We start from the raw sequence: 21,436 nt of genomic DNA, 5'->3' as shown, positions 1-21,436 counted from the left end.
TAAGATTATTTTTCTAATATATTTCTCTCTTTCTTTTTTCTTCCAAGTTCTCTAGTGTCAGAAAGTGGTATAATTAGTTAACAAATATGGATGAACCAGTATTTCTTTGCCTTGGTAAAGAGTAGACGAGTAATTTCTATGAAAAAGCTTATAGTTACTAGGGAGGCAAGAAAGACACATCAACATTTATCAGGCCTCTAAATGAGTTTCAAAGTAGCCACCTCCAACACATTTTTTTGAGTGGTTTTTGTTGGCTGTGATGCTGGTGGACTTTGGATTACTCCTTGCCCCTGGGTTTCTCATAATTCTAATAGGGGATTCAGACAGTTAAACAAATAACTATAATATTGTTTACTCCTAGACCCCCGTTTATTTATTTTGAGACAGGGTCCTTGTTCTGTCACCCAGGCCGGATTGCAGTGGCATGATCAGGGATCACTGCAGCCTCGACCTCCTGGGCTCAAGCAATCCTCCCGCCTAAGCCCCCGCTGAGTAGCTGGGAATATAGGCATGCACCACCACTCCCTGCTAATTTATTTTCAATTTTAATAGAGATGAGGCCTCACTATGTTGCCCAGGCCGGTCTCAAACTCCTGGGCTCAAGCGATCTGCCTGTCTTGGCCTTCTGAAGTGCTGGGATTATAGATGTGAACCACTGTGCCTGGTGATCTAGATCCCTATTTTTGTGGCCTCCTAATGAGATAATAGAATAATATAGAAGTAGAGAAAGTAAACTTCAAACGAAGTAGTTCTTATTTACTGCTTAACTTGTGCCACTTAATTACATAAGGGAGCTGTGCAATGGTTACACAGGTAATCCTTTTTCAGAACTTTCTATTGACATGTGCAGTTACCCTAATCCTCCTTCATCATGTTCACAATTCCTTTCAGGCCAAAAGATTATACTAGTTATATGCATTTTATTTCATTAATCATCCTTGCACATAGGTAGTAGAGAAGATAAATCAAAGAGAGCAGAATTACATGTAGGACCTACTCAGTCTGAAGCTGTGTCTTAGTACCACATCTTGGTTTGATTGGCCATTTGCCCAGGTATATTTCCCTTCTTTCCCCCAAGGTATTGATAATAGGCTCTCACATTGTAGATGTGGCCTCTTTGCCCTTTGCCCAGCTTCTGAGGCATCCTGTGGCACTGGACCAGTTTCTCAACTACTAACTCTTACATAAAGTTTGCCAGAATTCTGGCCTGGTTTCCTGCAGGGTGAGCTCAGCCAAGTACCACCCCTCAGTAAGCCTAGAGTAGAGGGGCCTGGCATCCTTTCCTTAAATTAAGCAAGGAGCCTTATCCAGGTTGTCCTAGTCTCTTATTTATGTGGCCATGATAACCTGGCAGGAGGAGTTGATGGAAAGAATGAAGAGCTTAAAAAGTATATAGAAATGTTTAATTTAATGAGCCCTCTGGTTTTTTTTTTTGTTGTTGTTGTGCTAAATATGTGCTAAGTACTCTGATAGTGATATTTATAATGCTATAAAAATTCAAATGAAAGCTAACTGGGTATTAATTACTAGGCTTGTAAAAATGTCCTGGAAAGTTACGGAGGAACTGAGAAAGGGGATATTAGTTGAAATTAAGTGAGGACTGCAAGAGAAGCATTTTCCTCACAGGAGAACCGGAAGTCAGTTGAGAAAGTTGCCAGAGGAAGCCTTCTATAACATGATAGAGGATGAAGGAGGTTTGGAAAGCGTTGGAAGGAATCTAGTAAACGGGCTACTGAACCAGCAGTATGAAGTCTGAAACAGTTGGGGGATAAGGAGAAAACATTGATGACTAAGAGCCTACAATATTTTGAATTATCCAGGATTTCCAGATTCCTTCAGGAATTAAGGAATAGAGATGTGGAATTATGCCAGTGTTCCCACTTTGGTAGGGTATATATGCTGACAAATCTCAGGAATGTATCCGGCTATAATTTCACTGCCCTGATAGTGCTGAGACTTGGAGAAGGTGCTAAATTTAGTGGTAGCTGCTCTGAGTAAGGTTGTGAAAATACATGCAAGGGAGAACTATAAGATGCATGAGTTCTTTTTTTTTTTTTTTTTTTAATTTAAGTTCTAGGGTACATGTGTACAAACGTGCAGGTTTGTTACATATGTGTACTTGTGCCATATTGGTGTGCTGCACCCATCAACTCATCAGCACCCATCAACTTGTAAGATGCATGAGTTCTAATACTAAAATAACTGATCACAGATCACCTTGACTGGCTGGAAACCAAACTGTAGCTGTGTTAGATATCATTGAAATGTTTACCAAAGCATGTGGACCTAGAGAGGAGAAATGCTCTATTTAAGCAAACAAAAAAGGCTTTTTGAAGTAACAATATAAAAAGTAGACCAGGCGCAGTGGCTCATGCCAGTAATCTCAGCACTTTGGAGGCCAAGGAGGGAAGATTACTTGAGGCCAGGAGTTCCAGACCAGACTGGCAACATAGCAAGACCCTGACTCTACAAAAAGAAATCAAAAAGTTGGCTGGGTATAGTGACATTTGCCTGTAGTGCTGCCTACTTTGGAGGCTGAGGCAGGAGGATCACTTGAGCCCAGGAGATCAGGCTGCAGTGACCTATGATTGAACCACTGTACTCTAGCCTGTGCCATACAGTAAGACCCTCTCTCTTAAAAAAAAAAAAAAAAGTAGGTTATTTTTCTAGAAGCATTTCCTATTTCCACAGCAACAATGACTAAACCCCTGAAACAAAGATTAAATAGGACAGTGGGAATAACAGCGGGAAGGCAGTTCTTGTCAAGTATCTGGAGAGAAAGGAAGGAAACTTAGATATAATTTTTAGATTTATTTGCTGAATGGTTCCATTTCAACCTTTTTCTTTTTTTCTTGAGTTTGGAGGTTGGTTAACAGGAGGGAATTTTAGGGTGTGGAAAGTTGTCAGTCATACACCCCAGTGCATCCACTAATCAATCCAAAACTTCCAAAGCTTTTTTTGATTGATTGATTTGTTTCCCTTTCACCTCTGATCTGAGCAGTTTCTCCCCACCCCTGTACTAATACTTCATTGCCAGTTCTTCACCTTGATAGGAACCGGATCTTATAGGATGTTTTTATTTTGTGTAAAAAATTTCTAGGACATTATGCAAACTTTTTTTCTTTTATATAAAGGAAAGCAAAGCAAGGAAAAGAAAACTTATGGAAAGAAAATCTTAGAAGGGAGGACGAAGAAAAACAAAAGCGACTCCAGGAAGAAAAAACACAAAAAAAAATTCAAGAAGAGGAACGGAAAGCTGAGGAGAAACAACGTAAGGATAAGGATACTTTGAAAGCTGAGGAGAAACAACGTAAGGATAAGAATACTTCGAGACAGTAGAACAAAAGCAACAAGAAAAAAATGACCTGATAGGAGACAAAACAAGGGAAGAAAATGAGAAAGATACTAATTGTAGAGTCAGAAAAAACCTTAACTTGGATAAAATGCATGTAGGCTTATTAAAACAGACTGAAATCTTAACACAGCAGTAGAAAAGAAGAGTTACTACTGATTGTGAAAAGACTCTGACATGGTTTTCATAATTGAAGTAAAACAGTTTTAAATATTTTATTCAATCACTATAAGCTATTTATTTTAATGAAACAACAGTAAAATTTTGATACACCTCAGTCCATTTCTACAATACTTTTAGTATTATTGTATCTCTTTTAGATGCATAAACCCTTTGAATCATTATTAATGATACAGTGTGTTGAAATTTTATAAGTTAAAGCATTTATTCTAAAGATGAACAAAGTAAAAAATTTTATTCTTATCAAATTCAGTTTGTGTACTCTTCTACTATTTTCCTTTTAGAACCATTCTGATAGATCTATAGATTTTTCTTCAGCCATCCCTGTTAACTTGCTAATCTTCTCTTTTCAGACCCCCCGCTTTTTGTCCTTTTCTTCCCTGTTATATTCAGACCTCCACAGATCAAACCAAGCTCTCTTTGCTTGGTCTCCTTCCACTTTGTATACCTCAGCCTGGCCCCCACTTCTGCACTTTCCTTTCTACCCATGTATGTGCTTCACCCTGCAAGTCATCTCTTTATTTTGCTGCCTCCCACCTTACTTAAGATGAGCATCCTTGTTTGCTTTTTTATTAGATGACTAGTCAAGGTACAAGACTAGTCTTGTATCAAGAGTACACTTTGGTGTACTCTTTGGTGCTCGATTTTTTCTTTTAGATTTTAGGAGCTCTTTATTGAGTCATAGCAAAGATATGTATACATGTAAGTAGCAAATAATGACAATTGTCTTCTCTTTAGGTGAGACAGCTAGTGTTTTGGTGAATTATAGAGCATTATACCCCTTTGAAGCAAGGAACCATGATGAGATGAGTTTTAATTCTGGGGATATAATTCAGGTAGGAAATGAAGTCTTTTTTTTTTTTTTTTTATCTTGAATAACCTGAATACATTGTAATATATTAGTTTCTGTAGTAATGTTGACTATTACTTTCATATATTTACCTTTGTAAAATATTTCTTAAACATTACCTCATTTGGCCTTTACAACATACTCAGAGCTGCATTGGACAGTTATTATTACTACCAGGTTCTAGCCAAGGAAGCTTAAACTCACACAAGTTGTAACTGTCCACATTGCAGTGCCAGAATGGGATGCAGGTATGTGTTTTTTTTATTTCCAAAAACAGCGTTGTTTCTACTATGCCATACAGCAACTGTTAAAAGAATTGAAGGAGTTAGATTCCACAGCCCTAACTGGATACAGGCAATTTGTTCCTTGGAACAGAAGTCTTTATCGTATTATCACAATCCATATCAAATAGATGAGTAAGAGAAGATCCTGGGAATAGTGTTTGATAGAGCCAATATGATATAATGGAAAGAGTACAGGCTTTAGAAGCACACAAACTTGGATTTTAGTCTCTGCTTCTGTTTTCTTCCTGTTAAAGTAATATTAAACAGAGTATCTAGCCAGTGCCTATTTCCCCCGCTCCCCTGCACCGTCACCAGTTAGTATAATTTCTCAGTTAGGTGGCAAATGTTTAATGATACTAGGGAAAAAAATTTACCAAAACTCTAGCACCCAAGGTAAATCCCAAACACACATTCCTGCTCTTGCCATTGCCACTATTAGTAGTACTGGAGCTGTGCCTGAGCAGGGGAAGAGGTTTGTTCTGCAACCAGCCCAAGTCCACTGTCTGCTGCACCTACCATTCCTCGTCTCCTTGTTGGTGATGATGAGATAATGTCTGTGGATGAAGAGATACAACCTATCTCTGGGCGTGTTTGGTCAACAGTTTGCTTATATTTTTGGTTATATTTTTTATTCAACAAATATTTTTTGAGGGCTATGTTAGACTAGGGATTTAGTGAATAAGACATTATCTCTGCTCTTAACAAGCTTGTAGTCTAATGAAAAAGCATGACAACCTAAAGCAGTAGAGGAAGGAAGGTAAAGGAAAAGGTTGTAGACTGCTACCAGCTTTAGCACAGACCCCTTCCACGGTCAAAGAGCCATTCTGGTGGCAGTGACAATAGGAACATAAAGTTAGCTGTGTGTCTTGGGTGCTTGTGTACTCTGCTGAATCATTAACATAAAGAATTAGTCATGAATTACTACTATCAGTCATGAGTTGCCTGATTTGAACAAATTGGTTGATGATGGTGTCATTTACTAAGAGAGGAAAAATCAGGGGGAAAATGTAAGTAGAATTATGAGTTCAGTTCTATATGAGTTTCAGATGTCTAGGCAGTAGTAGTTGGATCTCCAGAGGTACCTAGAGAGATGTCAGGCAGCGGTCTGGACTGAGGATGTAAATCTGGATGTCGCCAGTGTCATGTGATGGTGATGGAAGACATGAGAGTAGTGGAGCTTATCCAGGGGAGTAGTAACGTGAGAGAGAAGAGGATTGAGGATGCAATTCCTGAGAAACATGAACACTGAAGGAATTATTAGAGGAAGTGGAGCCTTAAAAGGAGTGACTAGAGGTAAGAAAAAAAAAAAAAAACAGGAGAGTTTAATGTTAGGGAACTTTGAGAGGAGTGATCTGCAAGTGAAATAAAACAAGGACTAAAAAAAAATATTAGATTAGCAATAGCACAGGTATTGTTAACCTTGAGGACAGCAGTATCAGTTAAGTGGACTAGTAGAGCAAGAAGCCAGATTTCAATGAGTTGGAATAATTTGGAAGAGAGGAAGAGGAGACAGTGAATATGTGAAACTCTTTGAATGAGCTTGTCTTTGAAAGGGAGAAGGAGAGAAGGTAGTAAATAATGAGAAATGTGGATTGAGGGAAGTTTTTTTTTTTTTAAGTTGGTTGAAGCTTGAGCAAGTTTAATGGTAGAAAGGATCTGCAGAGAGGAAACAGGTTAATGATAATGGAAAGAGTGTAAATAACTGATAGAGATTGTTTTTTCTAACTAAAGTATAATTTACATACAGCAAAGTGTACAACCATAACTATACAGCTCAAAGAATGTGTACACATCTATATATCTGTGAAGCCCCCCCAGATCAGTGTGTAGAATGTACAGCATCAGGAAGGCACTTCATGTTCCCTGTCAAACCTCCCTGTTCTGACTAATAGATGGAGATGAGGAAGATTCTTGAAAAGACTAGAAGGCTTGAATCTGGAGCCCTGGAAGAGAGTGGTAGAAGGACTAAATACCTTTTCCTTTGTGATTAGAAGGCAGGAGGAAAGGGTGGAAGGGATTATAAGTAAATTTTGCTAAAGTAGAAGATGGAAATCAGGTCCAAGGGCTTCCAAATTCCTGGTAAGATAGGAGGCAAGCTCTGATCAACTTAATGGATGAGGGTGTTACCGGAGGTTTCACTGAACGTGAAAAGGATTAGAAATTCCACTCAGTCTTGGCCACATTTTCGATGACAAGCTGAAATGTTTTTCTAGCCTTCTAATCTGTTAATACTATTTTGCTAGCATTAATAAGTAGTTAAGAAGTAACAAGCAGTTTTGCTAGGCCTGTGAGAATTTATGTAAAATGGTCTGTTTAACTCAAAGTAAATTGACAACTAAAAATTAATTACAACTATGAATGACAGATATGAAATAGATTAAAATTGGCCTCTTACTAAAACAACTTGGCCTAACTACAGAAGAAATGAATGAGATTTTTCTTCTTGATTAGGTTGAAAACACTAGGAAAAGGTGTTATAGAAATTAATACTTTTAAAAGTTTTTGGCCAGGCACAGGTGCACACCTGTAATCCTGTTAGTTTGCTGGGAATGATGGTTTTCAGCTTCATCCATGTCCAAGACCATACATTTAAATCAGGTACAATGCTGAGCATTTTGCAGCATTGAAATACTTTCGTTTGTACAATTCCTCAGGGTTTATTGTACTCTTGTCTTCATTTATATTGCTCTGGCTTAGCTATTTTATTTTATTATTTGTTTATTTTTGAGACTGGGTCTCGATCTGTTACCAAGGCTGGAGTGCAGTGGCACAATCACAGCTAACTACAGCCTTGACCACCCGAGTTCACGCCATCCTCCCACCTCAACCTCTTGAGTAGTGGAGACTACAGGCACACACCACCACACCTGGCTAATTTTTTTTTTTTTTTTAGTACAGATGGAGTCTCACTGTGTTGCCTAGGCTTGTCTCAAACTCCTGGCCTCAAGCAACCGTCTTACCTTGGCTTCCCAAAGTGCTGTGATTATAGGCATGAACCACCATGCCTGGCTGGCTTAGCTGTTTGAAACTAGTCTAAACTAGATTTACAGGATAATATTTCATAAGTGTTTTCTTTCGTTCTAACTATTTTAGAACACCATTTTATGGTAGTTACGTTACTGTGACACCATATAGTTTAACCAGAATAGCTCTGGTTTAGGAATTTTCTAAATATTTCATTCATGATGTAATAAATAGCCAGACATAAAACATTAAAATGAGAATTATTTACCATAAACACAAATGAAGTTTCCCTAATAATCCATTTATTATTAATTAAGCTTTAAGTCTGTTAATCAAATTTAGAATAGTCCATTCAAGTTAACATTTGTTGAGTTTGTAACCATGTACCTCTGGTGACATACAAAAACGAATAAGGAGACCACAGTCTAGGAAAAGACAGAAATGTATATTACTATACAAAATATAACATGATAAATTTCAGTACTAATTGATATGAATAAAGTACTGTGGGAACCCAGAGAATGAAGGAAAAACAACCAAATAGAATTGGGGAAGATTTTTCCCAAGAATAGGATGAAGGCCTTAAAGGGTTATGCCTTATGTTTGCTTAGTGCTTTACAGTTTCCAAAGCGCTTTCATAAATATACTCAATTTAATTCTGCAAGGAGGGCAGCACAGGCATTTCCCCCCAAATCTGTGGATGACAAAGCACTCTAGATCGCATTCATTATCTTAACGAAGGATAACCAGGTGGCATGGCTAAGACCGAAATGTGGTTCTTTTAACTCTCAAGTCTGTAGTATTTCCTCTAAACCGTGTAATATTCTGGGTAGGTGGGAATACCTTAAATAAAAACATTGAGGCTTGCATGTACCAGATGTTTTTAAAGAATGTAATATAACTATTTGCCTAGAATATCGAACAAATGGTAGGAGACGAAGCTAGAAAGGTAAGTTGAAACCTGACAAAGAAACTGCAATTTCAGAGTATTCAAATTCTACACTAAGAAGTTTGAACTTTTTAAGAGCTTTAAACTAGGGAGACAACATCTGCTAAGAGAAAAATCCTAATGGGTCTGAAATGGCTTACCATAGAGTAAAAGGCATCAAGATTGGAAAAAGAGAAGACAGACAGTATTGATTTGCAGAAGACATGATAATCTATGTAAAAAGTCTCATAGAATCTATTAAGCTACTAGAAGTATTTAAATGAGTTTAGCAAGGTTGCAGAATATAAGATCAATCAAAATCAGTTGTAGTTCTGTATAGAAATGATGACTATTCAGAAATTGAAATTTAAAATAACGTTTACAATTGCATAAAAATATGAAATAGATAAAACTGATAAAAGATTTGCAAGACCTGTTTATTGAAAATTACAAAGTTTTATTGAGAAAAATTGAAGTCCTAAATAAATGGAGAGATATATAGGGTTCATGGATTGGAAGATTCAGTATTGATAAGAAGTCAATTATTCTCTTAAGTCCTGTGTAAACAAATTTTTTAGAAAAAGATGAGTCAGTTCTTCTCAATTCTTACACAGATTCAAAGCAATTTTAATCAGAACTTTTAACAGGCCGCCAGTTGCTGTGATCCACACCTGTAACCCCAACACTTTGGGAGACCAAAATGGGAGGATTATGTGAGGCCAGGAGTTTGAGATCAACCTGGGCAACAAAGCAAGAACTCATCTCTACAACAACAACAACAAAAATCTCAGCAAGCTTTTTTTTTTTTTTTTGTAACAAATGACGAGATGATTCAAAAGCAAAACAACTTTGAAAAGGAACAAAGTTGGAGATCTTTTAGTACCTGAATTTAAGGCTTATTATAAAAGTTACAGCAGTCAAAACAGTTGTGATATTACATCTAGACAGGAAAACAGATCAATGGAACACAGTAGGTAAATAGATTCATGCTACGTGTGTGTGTGTGTGTGTGTGTGTGTGTATGTATAAACAACTGATTTTTGACAGGTGCAAAAGCAACTCAGTGGAGAAAGGACAGACTTCAGCAAATGGTATTGGAGCAATGGATATTCATATGCAAAAAAATGAATTTCAATTTATTCCTTGCAACATATACACAGATTAACTCAAAATAGATAAAATATGAAATGTAAAATGTGAACCTATAACTGTAGAATTTCTAGAAGAAAACAGAAAATCTTTACAACTTTGGGTTACTCAAAGTTTTTTAGTTTCTTAGATATGACAAAGAATCTAAGAAATAGTGTTCTTTTTTTTTTTTGAGACAGAGTTTCGCTCTTGCTGCCCAGGCTGGAGTGCAATGGTGTGGTCTCAGCTCACTGAAACCTCTTGGTTCAAGCAATTCTCCTGCCTTCACCTCCCGAGTAGCTGGGACTACAGGCATGCGCCACCGTGCCTGGCTAATTTTGTATTTTTAGTAGAGACAGGGTTTTTTCACGTTGGTCAGGCTGGTCTCAAAACTCCCGACCTCAGGTGATCCACCCGCCTTGGCCTCCCAAAGTGCTGGGATTATAGGCATGAGCCACTGCGCCCAGCCTAGTGTTTCCTTTTGAGGAAAACAGTTCTGTAATTTATTGTGGTAATGATTCTGTAACTCTTTGAATATTCTAAAATCCATTTAATTGTGTACTGTAAATGGAAGGATTATATGGAATGTGAATTGTATCTCCATAAGCCATTGTTAAAAAAAAAAAAGTTAAAACATGTACCTACCATGTGACTCAGCCATTCCACTCTTAGGTATTTACACAAGAGAATTGAAAACATGTCCATATGAAGACAAATGTTCATAGCAGCTTTATTTGTAATAGCCAAAAACTAAAAAAAAAATTGTCTACCAGCATTTGAAAGGATAAACAACTTGTGGTATATTCATATGATATAATATTACTTAGCAATAAAAAAGAACAAACTGTTCATACTGTATGGATGCCTTGAGTGGAAAAAGGCAGACAAAAAGGGTACATATAATATGATTTTATTTATATACAGTTTTGGAAAATGTAAACTAATATATAGGACAGAAAACAGGCCAGTGTTTACATAGAGATGGCGGGGAAGGTCATGGGGAGGGGCAAGCTGGAGGAATTACAATGGAACAAGAGGAAACTTTTGGGAGTGATGGAAATGTTTGCTGTCTTGATTGTGGTGATTTTTCACAGTTATATACATATGTCAAAACATCAGATTTAGCACCTTAAACATGAAATTTATATTAATGATATCTCAAAAAGCAGTTTTTAAAAATCTGAATGGATTCAACATGATTTTAATAGATATGACACTGTCAAGTCTGTATTTTAGAAAGGTATGGAAAATGAATTGGAGAACAGAGACACAGCTGCCATATTCATTTATTCAGTGAGTTAAGTGATTTCTACTATGCTAGACAGTGGGGATCAATAAAAAAGCTCATAGACTAATGGAAGAGAGATATGTAAATAAGTCATTATTTATATATAAATATCTGTGGTAAGTACATATGCTTAGGTATTAGCTACATAATTAAGTGTAACTATATATAATGTATATAATGCTAATTATGACAGTTATATATGAGATAACTCTGGCTTGGGTTGGGGGAAATTAGAATCTTGAAGGATGAGTAAAAATCATAATAATCTTAAGTGCCAAATGAAAAAAAGCCTGAAGTAGGGCAGTGAGGGTGGGTTGACAAATTAGAAGAGTCTTTAATGACAAACTCAGTAGTTTGGATGTGGAAGTGTAAAAGAGATAAGAGCCAAAGATTTTTTATTTAGAATGACTAAATTTTTGGTGGTGTGAATAATAGAGGAATTTAGGAGAAGGAAGGGGGATGGAGGAGAAAGGTTCAGTTTTAAACTTGACTTGGAAGTTCCCGTGGGGCATCCGCTTGAAGATACCTTGCAAGTAGTTGAAAGTATAGGCATGTTGCTTCAGGAAGAAGTAGCACTGAGATCATAGCTTTTGGATTCATTATTGCACAGAGGACTGATCAAACTATGGGAGTAAGTGGGCCTATTCAGGAAGGGTATAGAATGAGGAAAGAAAGCCAGTGATGAAACTTGAGGCTGTCCTCAGTGTTTAAGGAACAAGGACCAAGAAGCAGAGGGAGAAACACTGTGAGGATGGAGGATGTCACACTGTAGGATGAAAATGTCTGGGAGAAGAAATGAAACTGATAAATCACCTGACATGTTTACCAGTTGGAAAATAGTATTCAGAGAAGATCTTATTGTTCTGTTAGAGAGTTCAAAAGACCTATGTAACAGGAACAGAAAAAACTAAGCCAAAAACAAAAAAAGTAACGATTATAGGAAAATAAAAAGTTTACGAAAAAGGAAATTTAATCAGCAGCATGCTGCATGACTCAGATGTGATTTAAACATAGTCATAATATTATAAACATTAAATATAATTTAAATAAAGATTAAGATATAACAGTATTGGTAGAGTAAGAGGCTGCAATGAAAGAGAAGTCAGTCTTCATTTCCCATAGCCAAAAGCTAATAGATAATGTCTAAAATTGAAAAAATTCAAGAAATAGCAATATAAATATGTTATTCAGAAATATAAATGGTGATATAGGAGAAGCAAGGAAGAATGGCAGGTTAGGAGTGAAAATCAGGGCATAAGGAGCCATGAGATAGAGGATTATTTTCCTTCATTAGCCATATATAATGCTACTTGTCTTTGTAAAATATTTTCATGTAACTTGGATAAAATTAAAATTTAGAAAGACAACTTGCCAATCACTAGAAATAGTAGCCTGTTAATTTGTAGAAAATGCCTTAACTATTTAGTTAGATGGGCTTAATTCTGAAAATGAGAATACAATAGTCTTCCTCTCTTTCCATTGTAAATGTGTGAATTTCTAAGCACTGTTAATCCTTCTTTTTATTTCCATAGGTTGATGAAAAAACCATAGGAGAACCTGGTTGGCTTTACGGTAGTTTTCAAGGAAATTTTGGCTGGTTTCCATGCAATTATGTAGAAAAAATGCCATCAAGTGAAAATGAAAAAGCTGTATCTCCAAAGAAGGCCTTACTTCCTCCTACAGTTTCTTTATCTGCTACCTCAACTTCCTCTGAGTAAGTTTTTAGCTAACAGTAAAGTTTATATAGTTCTGCAAATGTGTAAATACCTAATAGATAGTGGTGTCAGCCTACTGCTTCATCACAGTGTAATCTGGGTTGTACTCTTCAAGAGTACTTTTTGTTCCAGATTTAATACTGAAATTTAGTAAGTGAAAACATGGGTCAGTAGTTTGTTAATGAATTATTTCTTTTCCCACAAATTGTGTGTAAGCACAGCGTGTATAATATACAAGTTGATAAATTGGTAGTACTTCATTAAGTTCTAAACAATTAAGTATACTTATATCAAAGTGTTATATTTGCAGACCACTTTCTTCAAATCAACCAGCATCAGTGACTGATTATCAAAATGTATCTTTTTCAAACCTAACTGTAAATACATCATGGCAGAAAAAATCAGCCTTCACTCGAACTGTGTCCCCTGGATCTGTGTCACCTATTCATGGACAGGTATGTTGTCTATTATTTTTGTGGGCTTTATTCTTTGAATTTGCTCCTGATTCATATAAAATAAAATGAAAATTATGTACAAAGGGACCATTCACTCATTTAGCCAGTTTGTAGCATTCAATTTCTTTCTCATTCACATGTGATGTGAAGTTGAAGAAATGACTATTACTTAAAGGTTTCTCAACAATTTTTTTTTTTTTTTGGGACGGAGTTTTGCTCTGTCACCCATGCTTGAGTGCAGTGGCACAATCTCGGCTCACTGCAACTTCCGCCTCCTGGGTTCAAGCGATTCTCCTACCTCAGCTTCCCGAGTAGCTGGGACTACAGGCGCCTGCCACCATGCCCAGCTAATTTTTGTATTTTTAGTAGTGACGAGGTTTCACCATGTTAGCCAGGCTGGTCTAGAACTCCTGAACCTCAGGTGACCCACCCGCTTTGGCCACCCAAGGTGCTGGGATTACAGGTGTGAGCCACTGTGCCCGGCCGAGGTTTTTCAACAATTATTTTCCATAATATCAAGTTGCTAGCAGCTAAGGTTTCTTTTTTTTTTTTTTTTTTTTTTTTTTGAGATGGAGTCTTGCTCTGTCGCCCAGGCTGGAGTGCAGTGGCCGGATCTCAGCTCACTGCAAGCTCCGCCTCCCGGGTTTACGCCATTCTCCTGCCTCAACCTCCCGAGTAGCTGGGACTACAGATGCCCGCCACCTCGCCTGGCTAGTTTTTTGTATTTTTTAGTAGAGACGGGGTTTCACCGGGTTAGCCAGGATGGTCTCAATCTCCTGACCTTGTGATCTGCCTGTCTCGGCCTCCCAAAGTGCTGGGATTACAGGCTTGAGCCACCGCGCCCGGCTGCAGCTAAGGTGTCTAAGCTCAAAATGTTATTTTTACAAATTTCATGATATATTGTTCTTGATTTGTAGTTATTATAAGAAGAAGATAAGAGATTTGGGCTTGCGGTTTTTTTTTTTTTTTTTTTTTTTTTTAAAGTTATTTGGGAACATCAGAGCTTTTTAACATATATTTAACCTCTGATTTAGATATAACCACAGCAATAGGGTAACATTAACATTATTTTTTAAAATTGCAGACTTCATCAGAATAAAGTCCTCCAGATTTCACCTTCTCTCAAAACATACCATGGCATAGGTTCCAGGCATTTTTAAGGAAAAAATAAGTCAAAAACTACCTGACATTGACACCAGGCACAGTGACTCAGTGCCTATAATCCCAGCTCTTTGGGAGTCCAAGATGGGAGGATTGCTTGAGGCCAGGAGTTTGAGATCAGCCTGGGCAATATAGCAAGACCCCATCTCTACAAAAAATTTTAAAATTAGCCAGGCGTAGTGGCATGTACCTGTAGTCCTAGCTACTTGGGAGGTTGAGATGGGAGGATCACTTCAGCCCAGGAGTTTGAGGCGCAGTGAATTATGATCATATCACTGTACTCCAGCCTGGGCAATAGAGTGAGCCCCTATCTCTAAAAAAAATTTTTAGAAAGCAGAAACTCAAACTTGCCATTAAGTGGATGATAATCTAATGAATGTGACAGACATAAATAGCTGTAAAGCATGAGAAATGCAGTATTAAAGATATCTACAAGGTCTTTAGGGGGTATGCAGAGAAGAGAGCATCTTACTCAATTGGTGAGAATTGGAGCAGCCTTCACAAAGGGCAAGGTATTTGAGTAGGGCCTTCAAAGATAAGATTTCACCAAACAGAGAAGGAAAGTTATTCCCATGAAAGGACAATTTGGGGAAAGTCACCAAGGCATGTTAACACAAGATACTTGCAGGAAACAAGAATTGTGAATAATATGACTAGAGTACAGGATTCATGGAGAAAGGGTTAAGCGAAGTTGGAGAGAGAGGTTGAGGTTTATTTGGGAAGCATTTAATACTGTGCTAGGCAACTTGGCAGTGGAAAGTCCCTGAAGATTTTTAAGAGTGGAGTTGCTGTGTGTTTTGGAAAGATAATTCTGGCACTAACATAGAGGCTGGATTAGCAGAAGAAAAAACCAATTAAGGAAGGATATTACAATAGCTAAATAACAAGATATGATGGTTTGAACAAGTGCTGTGGTAATTAAGATATAGGAAAGAGGAGATAGATTTAGAAGATTATTAGGAATTGATATAAAATAGATAATCCATTGAATGTGGAGAGTGAGGAAGAAATAGGAGTTAAAGATAATTCTTCAGAGGCTTTAGCTTGAGCAACCGAAAGGTTAGTAGTATCCTTGTCTTTGGTAGACAGTGCAGGAGGAATGGGTTTGGTAGGTTCTAAAAATGATGATGTTTCAGCCATGCTAAGTTTAAGGTATGTGTATTAGGGACAGCTTTGTAGAAACACCCAGTAGGCAGTTTGATATACAAGTCTGGAGCTCAGGAGATAAAATTACACTGAAAATGTAGGTTTGAGAAGTCATAGACGTAATTAAGAGTATTCAGGGAAGTCCTGTGAAACAGTAAGGGAAAAGTGTTGGACAAAAGAGGAGCCATCAGTCACCAGAGAGTCAGCTTCAGGAACTACAAGGATTGATGTTAGCTGTTTAGAGATCAAGAGGAATAAGTGTTTGGAAGAAGCTTTTGGCTTTGATGTTATTATTAATAAACCTGTCTGGAAGAGGTTCAGTAGTGTGATGAGTGCTGAATCTAAATTAGAAGGGATTGAGGAGTGAAATTGGAAAACAAGTTTAAGACAATTATTTAAGGAATTCAGAAGTAGAAGCAAGTAGAGAAGTAGATTGAAGAGAAGGACTTAATGTTATAAACTATTTCTAGAAAATAAAAAGGCGTAATAGAAGACTTGGAGAATAAGAGTTTAGCCTTATTAAAAGAACAAAACACTCCTTCCTTTGAGAGAGGAGGGAAAGAAAGAAGAATGAATAGAATAGAGGAAGTTAAGAGAAAATCTGAGAAACAGTGGGAGCCAAGCATGCCAATTTCCTTCCCTAGTGGAGTAAACGGCATTACACTGCAAGCTGGAGGAGAAAAAAGATTTACAGTAACACTCCTTTTCTATTTGTTCCATGATGTATATTTCATGGATGTATGAATACATTTCTTGAGTACCCATTATTTACCTTCTCTACCAGTGATGTGATGAGGTTTCTTTGAATGGTGGGTTTTCAGTCTGTCTTAACAGAAGGCTAGTCACATAGTTGTCTGTCATGTGTAATTTAAAGTCAGTTAATAGACTAAAGTTATCTTAAGTCACCACCACACCAAACTGGTCTGCTGTTTGAACAGTAAGTATGTTATATACACAGAAACAGAAATCATGGTTACCACTGCCTTTTTAAAAAGTTTGGTGGTTTTGTATTCACAGGGACAAGTAGTAGAAAACCTAAAAGCACAGGCCCTTTGTTCCTGGACTGCAAAGAAAGATAACCACTTGAACTTCTCAAAACATGACATCATTACTGTCTTGGAGCAGCAAGAAAATTGGTGGTTTGGGGAGGTGCATGGAGGAAGAGGATGGTTTCCAAAATCTTACGTCAAGATCATTCCTGGGAGTGAAGTAAAACGGGAAGAGTAAGCATCTTTATGTGTTTTCATGGATGTGGATGTTGGTATTTTCTCTAATGAGTCAGCCATGGTCTGATTGAGTGTATAATAAAATAACAGTTTTATACTTGAGTTTGAATATCAGAAAGGTAATTCTGGCTGGCCGTAGTGGCTCACACCTGTAATCCCAGCATTTTGGGAAGCCAAGGAAGGCAGATAACTTGAGCCCAGGGGTTTGAGACCAGCCTGGGCGACATGGTGAAACCCTGTCTCTACAAAACTTACAAAAATTAGCCAGGCCTGGTGGTGCATGCCTGTAGTCCCAGCTACTTGGGAGGCTGAGGTGGGAGAATCGCTTAAGCCCAGGAGGCAGAGGTTGCAGTGAGCCAAGATGGCACCACTGCACTCTAGCCTGGGTGACAGAGTGATACCCTGTATCAAAAGAGAAAAAAGAAAGGTAATTCTTAGGATGAAAAAAGCATACTTCAGATATTTGTTTCGGTTTAGAATGTCTTTCATTCTAGTTATTTCAGATTCATAAAATTTTCAAGCTACTCAAAATTTTAGATGTGTTGCTTTTTAAAATTTGTTTTTGAGACAGGGTCTCACTCTGTTGCCCAGGCTAGAGTGCAGTGGTGGATCATGGCTCACTGCAGCCTTGACCACCCAGCCTTAAGCCATCCTCCCACCTAAGCTTCCCGAGTAACTGGGACACAGGTGCATGGTACCACTCTGGCTAATTTTTAAATTATTTGTAGAGATGGGGTTTTGCTGTGTTACCCCAGGCTGGTCTCAAACTCCTGGGCTCAAGCGATCTTCGTGCCTCCACCTCCCAAAGTGCTGGGATTACAGGTGTGAGCCACCTTACCTGGCCATTTCTTTGTACCATAAATCAGTTAGAAAAGTTACCTTTCATTTTCTTTCAAGCATTTCTCCCTTGTCTACTATAAATTGTCAATATTTAAGTAACTCTTTACTGAGGGCCTCCTCTTGGCCAAATTGGGCGTTCCCGTTTCTGAGTCTCCAAGATGCCTTGAATGTAACGTCTCTTACTGCTTATAGCAGTCTGCACTATAGTTACTGGCATTTTTTTTTTAACCAATGTCCCTTATTAGGCCATAAGCTCTATGAGGTCTTATGAGCTAATGTCTTTTTTTATTTGTTCATTTTTCAGTTTCTTCATGCCTGTTCTAATCATAATGCATTGTAGCTGTTCAATCATATTAGCTGAGTGAATGAGGAGAGGCGTGAATGAATGAACAATCGAATGAATTTTCAAATGAAAACAGCTAAAAACTAGATAGGTTAGGTCTTTGGCCTTTATTTCCTACTCTGTAGGGAGTCAAGTTGTCAAATATAATACAAGGAAATAAGTACTATAATATAGCTATGGGTAACTGTCTCTTGTGTTTTATATGGAAGTTGGTAGAAAAGCAGCCTGATTTGATGAAAAGATGCTGTTCTTTATCAGTCAAGAGGTTTGAATTTTGGCTCTGCTATTTTTGCCAGGCTGTAAGGAATAACCTACTTAATCTTCAGTTTTCTAATTGACTGAATTAAAATATTAAGCCAAATAATCTTTAAAGATCCTTTCACTGCTGAGTTTCTATGTTTCTGGAAGGTAGTGCTCAGTTTCTAAAAATTTGCTTTTCAGCCTGACATGGAATTTAGGATTGATTGATTGATTGATTTTTGAGATGGATTCTCGCTCTTTCGCCCAGGCTTGGGTACAGTGGTGCAATCATGGCTCATTGCAACCTCCACCTCCTGGGTTTAAGTAATTCTCCTGCCTCAGTCTCCCAAATAGCTGGGATTACAGGCATCTACCACCACGCCCGGCTAATTTTTTTTTTTTTTTTTTAGACAGAGTTTCACTGTTGTTGCCCAGGCTGGAGTGCAATGGCCCCATCTCGGCTCATCGCAACCTCCACCTCCCGGGTTCAAGCGATTCTCCTGCCTCAGGCTCCCAAGTAGCTGGGATTACAGGCACGCGCCACCATGCCTGGCTAAGTTTTTTTGTATTTTTAGTAGAGATGGGGTTTCTCCATGTTGGTCGGGCTGGTCTCGAACTCCTGACCTCAGGTGATCCGCCTGCCTTGGCCTCCCAAAGTGCCAGGATTACAGGCGTGAGCCACTGCCCCCAGCCTAATTTTTGTATTTTTAGTAGAGACGGGTTTCACTATGTTGGCCAGGCTGGTCTCAAACTCCTGACCTCCGGTGATCCGCCTGCCTTGGCCTCTCAAAGTACTGGGATTACAGGCATGAGCCACCATGCCCAGCCCTATTTATTTGTTTTTCAAGACAGTCTCACTCTGTAGCCCAGGCTGGAATGCAGTGACACAATCTCAGCTCACTGCAACCTCTGCCTCCTTGGTTCAAGCGATTCTCCTGCCTCAACCTCCCAAGTAACTGGGATTACAGGAATGCACCACCACACCGGTCTAATTTTTGTATTTTAGTAGAAACAAGGTTTTGCCATGTTGGCCAGGCTGGTGTCAAACTCCTGGCCTCAGGTAATCTGCCCACCTTGGTCTCCCAAAGTGCTGGTATTACAGGTGTGAGCCACCACACCTGGCCGAATTTTGGATTTAGAAGAATGTAATAATAGTAACAACAACCATATATAGCTGGCATTTGTATGCATGCACTGTGCTAGGCCCTTTATAGACAATTCCTTTATAGAAATTGTCTTATTTTATGTCCATAACATTTACAGAGAAGAAAACTGAAGCAAAAACAGATTAAGTTTCAATGTTTTAAAGGGCATTTCTTCTAACTTTTCATACAGTTACCAGTGTTTTCTAACAGATAAGTCATGTAACTTGAAAACCTGCAAATAACAGAGAATTTAGCATTAAACAAGACAGTCCATTCAGTTGTGACCAGTAGTTGTAATAAGGTTCCCCTTCTGTTTATTTAAAAACTGCCTCACTGTGTAATTTACTCACAGGTCCTGAGGAGCCCTGATGCATCCCACAGGTGTCTAGTTAAACAGGCCAGTTTTCTAGATTTTTTGAAAACAGATTCCTGGGTTAAAATGGAAATTAATGTTACAGCCGTTCTGAGATAATAAAAACAATGTTTTATTATTTTTATTTTTTTAATGTAGTGCATTCTAAACAGATAATAAATTTATATATTGCCCTTGTTTTTTCCTACACTAAACTAAGCCCTATATGTGCTTACCACTTACCAATTTGTGGGTGTCTTTTAAGTTTCTTTAGAAAGGCGAAGTATTTCACATTTGAAAAACTATTTATAAATCATATTGAAATTTTAAAAATATATTTTAAAATGTAGAAGTGTATAATTAGGCTGTTCTTAATCCTGCAGGATGTTCTGTATAAGTCTTCCCAGTTCTGTGTACTGAGACTATATTTAGATTAATTTGAGAAAGCCCTAAAAAATGCACTACTAAAACCTGTGCATCAAATCACCTGTCTTATTTTTGCTTGTATTTGTTTGTTTTATTGTTTTTTGTTTATATATTTGGTAGACCAGAAGCTTTATATGCAGCTATAAATAAGAAACCTACCTCGGCAGCCTATTCAGTTGGAGAAGGTAAGCTTTTGGCAATTTGTAAATTAGATGGTAATCAATTTAGCTCTTGACTAACTACCTGACTTCACATAGTTGCTATTCTCCCCATTTCTGTGTCTTCAGTATTAAAGTGAGATTAGGAAAATCTGCCCCTATCTATTTCACGTGAATATTGAGAATATAGAAAAAACATGAATGAAAATACTTGGCACTTTAGAAAGGCAGTGCTATGAAAATTCAGCATAGATTGGTTTGATGAATAACATCATAAATAGAAAGTGTTGCAATTATTGATTACAGATGTTTAGGAGGTAAGGACATTTCAGTACATTTAGTTGCTTATAAATTTTAATTATAATGTACCATATGAATCATTAAGAAGTACCAAGGTATACTTTATCATAAATATTGCAAAGAATTTTTTTCTATATCCCTTTGGGTTGTTTAATAAATTATTTTGACTTTGTTAATGTGAGGAAAAATGAAAGATCACCCTAATTTCAGATGATATTTTTATTTAATAGTTACATAAATTTATAAATGAAATGTATAAGTCCATTATAAAGTTAGTTGAATAGCTGAGGTACATTTTATGTTTTGCTAAAAATATCAGTTTGATGTTAAATTGAACAAAATTCAGTATCTATTATGTTGAAGATTCTATGGTAAAGCCTGGAAAGTACAAGGATGAATGAAAGTTTCCAAAGTGCTCACAATAGAATGGAGCATACAATTGTGATAAATTCTTTAATGAGAGAAGAAAACTAATTTAGAGTAGGACATATGAATCCACAGAGATGGCAGTATTGCATCATCCTAAACAATGAGTAGGATCTAGCATAGTGACAGAGGAGAATGCACTTCTAGACAGAGGGGATGGAATGAGTCAAGGAACGGGGAAACCACATGTCACCAGTGAAGCTGAATCATAGGTGTACTGTGGAATGAGTGCTCTGAGGTGAGCATAGGAAAGTAGTGAGGAGCATGTTGGAAAGGACCCTACTTTTATTGCAGCGTACCTAAACCTTGTAATCACTTTGAATTTTGTTAAATTAATTGAGTAATACTGGGAATGCCAATATTAAATAATTGGTTGCAAATGGTGTTTCTGATCATCTCCAGTTTATGATATTAAGATCAAATTCCATGTTGGCAAATATAAATAAAACTAGAAAGAAAGAAAAAGGCTTAGAAAACCAAGTCACCAACTGTTCCTTCTAAGTAGTAACAATCACAGAAACAAAAATCA

At 37.5% G+C, this 21,436-nt stretch overlaps 1 protein-coding gene and 1 non-coding gene across 8 annotated transcripts in view; both read left to right on the top strand.

Moving 5' to 3' along the window:
- LOC105479823 (intersectin 2) overlaps positions 1-21,436 on the top strand; it is a 156,993-nt gene that overhangs the window by 85,939 nt on the left and 49,618 nt on the right. For 5 of the 7 annotated variants that reach the window (XR_011611551.1, XM_011738143.3, XM_011738145.2 and 2 more), the window contains 6 exons: positions 3,135-3,310; positions 4,271-4,368; positions 12,507-12,688; positions 13,000-13,144; positions 16,469-16,674; positions 20,144-20,208. Coding sequence is in view for 6 of the 7 variants with exons in the window: in XM_011738143.3 (XP_011736445.1) it covers positions 3,135-3,310; positions 4,271-4,368; positions 12,507-12,688; positions 13,000-13,144; positions 16,469-16,674; positions 20,144-20,208 (872 nt within the window). In the remaining variant the exon portion in view is untranslated. The remainder of the gene's footprint in view (positions 1-3,134; positions 3,311-4,270; positions 4,369-12,506; positions 12,689-12,999; positions 13,145-16,468; positions 16,675-20,143; positions 20,209-21,436) is intronic. The other 2 variants (XM_011738146.2, XM_011738144.2) reach the window with 1 other exon arrangement.
- LOC112426372 (small Cajal body-specific RNA 21) lies at positions 1,204-1,331 on the top strand. The gene has a single exon (XR_003017659.1). It is a non-coding gene; the product is annotated as a small Cajal body-specific RNA 21 (non-coding RNA).

This window comes from Macaca nemestrina, chromosome 13 (genome assembly GCF_043159975.1).
Source record: "Macaca nemestrina isolate mMacNem1 chromosome 13, mMacNem.hap1, whole genome shotgun sequence".
NCBI lineage: Eukaryota > Metazoa > Chordata > Mammalia > Primates > Cercopithecidae > Macaca > Macaca nemestrina.
Note: the sequence above shows the minus strand (reverse complement) of the source record. Positions and strands in the feature narration are given on the sequence as shown.